This window comes from Bos taurus, chromosome 20, assembly GCF_002263795.3.
Source record: "Bos taurus isolate L1 Dominette 01449 registration number 42190680 breed Hereford chromosome 20, ARS-UCD2.0, whole genome shotgun sequence".
NCBI classification, from domain to species: domain Eukaryota; kingdom Metazoa; phylum Chordata; class Mammalia; order Artiodactyla; family Bovidae; genus Bos; species Bos taurus.
The window spans coordinates 61214209-61218714 of record NC_037347.1 but is presented as its reverse complement, the minus strand read 5'-3'; the positions used below and the strand labels follow the sequence as shown (position 1 = coordinate 61218714).

Below are 4506 nucleotides of genomic sequence, written 5' to 3'. Positions count from 1 at the left end.
ACCTATTCAAAGCAGAATCCATAACAGCATTATACTATGATAAATAATTCTAATATCATACATAAATATATTATAATATGAACTACGTATATCTGTTATAGGGCAAAACCCAACCTCTTCTCTAGAAATATACCTCTGATCTCAGATAACAATTAATGGAATAATAAGTTCCAATATATGTAATACATTTCACAGATAACTATTCAGGAATTTACCAAGGGACATAGGTGAATACTTGCCTAAGATGGAAAGCTTCTAGGGAGCATTTTTTCACTTATTTAGTCATTATTTGCAATTTACTAAAAATTAATTGATGCAGAGTATAACTTCAATACCCTAATAGAGCTAAGAATTCCTACAAATCAATTAACCATGATACAGAGCTTGAAATTACACTCAGCTGCTATGTGATCAAAAGATAAACAACTGGAGGTGTCAAAACTATATGTTTTTGTTATGAGTCTTAACATTTTTCATGGACTAAAAGCACAGTATGATAAAACATTTCTGTGAGTTTCCTGGGCTGGAGGTACTGTTTATGAATATAATTGGCTTCATTAAAGCCAACCAAGCAGTTTATTAATCAGTAAGCTAGAATGGCACAGGATGTGAAAGAAATTCTTTTATGTATGATATGTTTAAGATTTTATATTAACATAAAGGCTATTGATTTGACATATAGTAAACTTGAAGCCAGCAACACGTATAAGGAACTATTCTCACTCAAATTAACTTTTCATTCATATCCAAATGTTCCTTATCATAAAGCTATCAAAGTACCATAGTCCTAAGAATACATTCGCAATACGGGCCATGAAAACCATCATGGACAGCAACTGAAGAATTGTCATGAAAATCATCATGGACACCAACTGAAGAATTTGTCACGAAAACCATCATGGATATCAGCTGAAGAATTTGTCTTGAAGGTGTGTTTCAGCCAGCAAAGATCCATTGTACTACAACTTGGATGGAAGTACTAGATTTACAAAGACCTACAGGTCTTCTGAACTACATGTATTGAAGTTAGGTACTCTCAACTATATGTCACCTGTTATTAATAAAAAGAAAAATCTTTATAAAAATAAACACTTTTAAGTGTCTATTTAAAATCCTAGCACCAATCCCCCACTAAATAAATTAAAATAAAGGTAACACAGAGAAACAACTATAAGTGGGTACTCATATCTTCTAGGGTAAATTAACAGAATAAGAAATAATAAAAAAAAAATTTTTGGCAGCTCAAAATGGCAACAGTTCCTGTTTTAGTTCAACTAAGTTGTTACAACCAGATATAGTGACCAGACAAACCATACCTCACTTTATGGAGCAACAAATTAAAATAAATAACTCTAAATGTAACTTTAGTATTTTCTTACATGAAGACAACCTGATGAAACTACTCTGGAGAATTCTTCAACAATTTCACATAAATGCATACCATATAAAAGAGAACTTTGAAAAAGCACAACAGAAACTGCCAAGTTCTATAACATTGTCAGGAAAAATACTTAGTATTCACTTGTATGCCAAAAGTAATGTTATATTTGAGAATACTATAACTTCATTTTTAATTGTAAAGGCCATGATGTGATACTATCCTGAGAAGTGATTTAACAAAATTATAATCAACTAATTCAACTAATATCATCAGAATTCCATTTTTCTCTCTGATGAATTATTTCAGTGACAGAAAGAGAAATTGGCTTGTGTTCTAATTGTGAAAGACATGAAGTTGCTGGAGATACCGTAATTTGACAGTGTGTGACTATTATTTCAAACAATGAAAATACTAGTGACATCTCTAATGATTAAGCTCTACAACGACACAAACATACACCAAATTAAATAACTCCTTTCCACAAGGCTATGACAATTTTATTAGAGCAACGACCTCCTGTACTCCCTACAATTTCCATTCAATCAAGTACTATCATTTGCAACCCACAATATAACATAAGACTCACGCACCCAATACATGCAGTTTTACCCACACCCATAAGCTGCTCTCCCTGAACACATGGAGGCACAGAGTAATCTCTACTAGTCCTTTAGGAATCATGTTTAAACCTGAAACAGGAGATTCAAAAGGAAAGTGAAAGGAGAGACATGAATGTGTACTTTACCGACTGCTTCTTTTTGCAAGAAATTTGATATGAAAACAATGCAACAAGCACAAGAGTGTGCTTGAAGTGCTCTTGGAAAGTTTTCTGAATGTGAATAAGGTGAAACTAAAGCAATATTGGTTAAAAAAAAATCACAATCGTCCATTAACTGGAGCCACAAAGATCTTGCTGGTCTTTCTGTGATGCTGAGATATGTTAGCTGTATAATCACAGGTCTCCCAAATAATAGCATTTAACCCCAAATGCAATCATTTTCATTCATACCCTGAGATCATGAAATCTACAGACCAGTGAGAATGCCACTGAATGATCTCCCCAAAACATTAAAAAAATGGATCCTGGATGTGGCAAAGAGATTTCACCGTGCTTTAGAGCATCGAGTCCATATTAGAAGATGCCTGCCCCTATCTGTCATACTTCTCACAGAGCCAGCTCCCCAAACCAGACACAGGTGCACTCCTATAATTCCATTTGAGTCATATCCACCACTTTTTCCATGGGATTTTAAAAGTGGCGCAGCTCTAAAGCCTCTTAGTCCTGCAGGTGAAGTACTAACAGCGAAGAGATGAACTGAACTACCCTAAGTAGCGGACGGTAGTTTAAAGCTGCTGATGGAAGGGTGCACAATGATATAACTCTTAGGTAGTTTGAGCACCTCCCTATTTAAGTCGTTGCAGAAAATTGCAAGCATCTCAAATATTCGTCACCTAGTTCCCAAAAGTGAAAACAGATACAGATCAGGCCTGATACCATGGTTAGGAGGAAACGCTTCTCTAAACCAACATATCCTCTTGGTAACATCAGGCATGAATGTTAAAAACCCCTTTCAGAGCCAAAGCGAACCAGATCAGTTCGGGGGGAGGGGGGACCCACCATGGAATAACAACGCGCCCCTCTTTTCCCCCACACCCTTCCCTATCCCCAACATTTGCAGGGAAAACACAACTTTAGGTATTTTCAGAAGTAACTGTTCATGGTGGGAACCACACACTCGCCCCAAAACCTCTCAGACTTGTTTTCCTACCACACAGACCAGGGAGGCTGCACCACCTCTCTAGCGACTTAATTCTGAACGTAGTGGCTGGAACCAGCTGAGCAGCCATCGATGGAAACACATTACACACCAGAATGAGAGGAAGGTCGGCGAACAAGAAAAGCAGCTGTGCTTTCGGCCATTAATTACCGGTCACCCAAATATCGCCTAGCAGCCTCCCACCCACATGCACAGCGTTCCGAACCTGGGTATCAGGCGGCGCTTCCCGGAGCTTCGCTATCTATTGTCAGGACGCAGAAGCCCCCGAAACCTGGGAATCGAGCTGAAAACGCTGCCTCTGAAACAGCTAAATATAGACCCAAGGGGCTCTGGGTCTGGCAAGCAGCGGGAGATGGGAGAAACAGCCATGGACGCATATGACTAAGTATTTCCATTTTGTTCTAGCCAAACATCGTAATGACATTGAACATAAGGGCAAGACTGGAGGGGAGTCCTCCCCACCCCCACCCGTCTTCTCCCGTATATTAGGGACGTCATGAATGCCACGGGTAGGTTCGGGAGGGTGGCGGGGAGCAGTATTGTTGGTGTTGCCCTATATACGCCTCCTCCGGGGGAGATGGGTGGCGGGGAGGGGAGCACGCAATAAGCCACACGGCAACCGCTCCGAGAAAGGGACTAACCCCGGCCCCCAGCTCCAGGCTCGGCCGTCTTCCGAGTGAGGGGACCCGGCGCGATCGCGGTCCTCCCCCGGCCAGGAGCCGCCGAGGAGCAACCTCCACCGGTGGCGAGGAGGAGCACGACGCCGAGCGGGATGCGCCTGGCCCCAGCCGCCCGGCCAAGGCAACTCACCGAACGGCGCGGCGCCGGATTGCCTCTTCGCGAACATGCACTCGCCGCCAGCGACAGCTCCTCAGTCCGGGGAGAGGCGAGCGCGCCGCCGCCCGGCTTCAGGGCAAGGTCCTGACCTTGCCCAACTGCAGCATCTTCCGCTTTTGTTGTCTGAGCGCGGCCGCGGGACAAGTGATGCCGGCGGGGAGCAGGGGCGAGCGCCGCGGGGGAGAGGCGGCTCCCCGACGCGAGTGCGCGGCGCCCGGCCCGGCGGCCCCTCCGAGCGCAGCGCGCGCAGCGCCCCCTGCCCGGCTTCCCGGGCTCCGCGGGCTCGGGGCTCCTGCGGGCTCCCGCGGGCTGCTGCGGGCTCCTGCGTGCTCCGGGCGCCGCCGGCCGGGCCGGGAAAGCCGCAGCCGCCGCCGCGCCCGCCGCTCCGCTCGGCCGGTTGCCGCCGCGGGCGCGAGCCTGGGGCCGCCGCGGCGCCCGGCGCCGAGCGCTCCCGTGCTGCGCCCCGCGCGCGGCCCGCGCCACCTGTGCCGCCGCCGCCGCCGCCGCCGC

At 45.5% G+C, this 4506-nt stretch overlaps 1 protein-coding gene across 2 annotated transcripts in view; it reads right to left on the bottom strand.

Annotated features, from left to right (window-relative positions):
- Nucleotides 1-4208, bottom strand: part of CTNND2 (catenin delta 2) — a 1099643-nt gene extending 1095435 nt beyond the window's left edge. For both annotated transcript variants that reach the window (XM_005221651.5, XM_002696428.7), the window contains exon 1: nucleotides 3970-4208. In XM_005221651.5, coding sequence (XP_005221708.1) covers nucleotides 3970-4006 — 37 coding nt within the window. In that variant the 5' untranslated portion in view covers nucleotides 4007-4208. The remainder of the gene's footprint in view (nucleotides 1-3969) is intronic.
- Between the last annotated feature and the right edge of the window lie 298 nt (nucleotides 4209-4506).